General features: G+C 48.3%; 1 gene segment (V, D, J or C); it reads left to right on the forward strand.

Moving 5' to 3' along the window:
• Window positions 1-565: 565 nt before the first annotated feature.
• Window positions 566-1,121, forward strand: LOC141421461 (immunoglobulin heavy variable 4-38-2-like). The segment is given in 2 exon segments: window positions 566-719; window positions 802-1,121. Coding segments are annotated over 2 exon segments (366 nt in total).
• Window positions 1,122-1,796: the final 675 nt, after the last annotated feature.

Below are 1,796 nucleotides of genomic sequence, written 5' to 3' on the forward strand. Positions count from 1 at the left end.
CAAGAGAGGAATCTGAATGTAGAATGGGAACGGTCCACAGAGATCAGAATTCTTATTTGGGGAATGAGGAATTGAAAGCCTATTGTTTCTTTCTCCTCCCGAAGGCTGAGAACTTTCTTATAAATAAAGCACAAACAGACAGAATTGTCTCCAGTCTCTGCTGGTTCAGGGACAGTATGTCTTGGATCATAGCATGTCTTAGAGCACAAGGCAGGCATCATCCTCCTGTAACAACAGCAATGTGACAAGGTAGCAAAATCCCAGCTGACCTGGGAACCAAATGTCAGTAGAGGGAACAGAGGGAGAAAGTAGATGTGCTGGAATCAGAGCTGGAGAAGCCCAGACCTGTGTGGACTGGGGAGTGTGCTGGCACAGGGAGGACAAAAGGTTTCGAATCTACTATGCCTGGGCTCAGCTACTAAAAATATTTAGGGGGCTCTCTCAGCACTGATGTAAACATCATTTGAGTTCAAGAGAATAGACATTGCACAGAGATACACAAGGGCCAAAGGAATCCTGTACTGAGTTCCTTCCCCATCTATAAGAAAAGGACTCCCACATGCAAATTATTATTCAGGCTCTCGGGTAAATTCTCCTCTAGAGCCGTGGGAGCTCACAGCTCTCTTCTCACACAGGGCTGAGATTTCTGGGAAGGCAGAACTGTGGTCTAGAAATGAGACTGTTGGTTTTTCTCCTGTGTCTAGTGACAGCTCCCCAAGGTGAGTTTCCCCCATTGTAACACTCAAAATGGGAAGGTTGTGACTACAGGTGACTGATGGGGATGATTTTCCTTGTCCCCAGGTATCTTATCCCAGGTGCAGCTGCAGGAGTCAGGAACTAGTCTGGTGAAGCCCTCAGAGTCCTTGTCCCTCACCTGTGCAGTCTCTGGTTACTCCATTACCAGTGGTTACTGCTGGAGCTGGATCTGCCAGCCCCCAGGGAAAGGTCTGGAGTGGATGGGAGAGATATGTTCTGATGGAAACACTTACTACAGCCCATCCCTCAAGAGCCGCATCGCCATCTCCAGAGACACGTCCAAGAACCAGTTCTCTCTGCAGCTGAGCTCTGTGACCACAGAGGACACAGCCACTTATTACTGTGCAAGAAGCACAGTGATGTGATTCAATGTGAGCCCAGGAACAAACCTCCCTGCAGGAGACAGGAGGCCTGGGCTGAAGGAGGCACTCAAGGCTCACACAGCCCTGGTTTTCACCCCAGAAGCAGGTGCAAAGGGAAATGACCAGGGGCTTCTTTCAGCTCAGTGATTTTCTCTCCTTTCCAATGTCTCAGCTGCCACCAGACATCTCTTTCTGTGTTTTGGCATGTGTTCTCCCACATTCTTACTTTTCTGAGACAGAAAAGGGGAAGTGACTTCTTCAATTAAAGGATGCTGCGTTTTGAACGGGGTAACTTGGAACATGTCTTTCACCAGTACCCATGTGACCTGCTTTTCCTACTTGACAAACACAATATCCCAAAGGCTCTCATCATCCCTCAATTGTTGTGTAGGCTAAACTGTATCCCTCAACATTCACCTGGGGAATCCTAAGTGACAATGTAGTCCTGGGGGCTGTGTGCTGAGACAGGTTCCTCACCCTCCACATGGAGACTCCGCATGGATAATGAGAATGGATTGATAGAGCCCTGCTTCTTGTCCAGTGTCTCAGGTCTCCAGTATCAAAATCAACTTCAGCCCACCACCTCCTTCTCTCTTTCAAAACTGAACTAAAAGAAATCTGTCCTTAGACCCTGAGCTCCAAGGGACCAAGAGCTCTGCTCCCTTCTTCCCAGTGTTC

Source organism: Castor canadensis, chromosome 3 (assembly GCF_047511655.1).
Source record: "Castor canadensis chromosome 3, mCasCan1.hap1v2, whole genome shotgun sequence".
Taxonomy (NCBI): domain Eukaryota; kingdom Metazoa; phylum Chordata; class Mammalia; order Rodentia; family Castoridae; genus Castor; species Castor canadensis.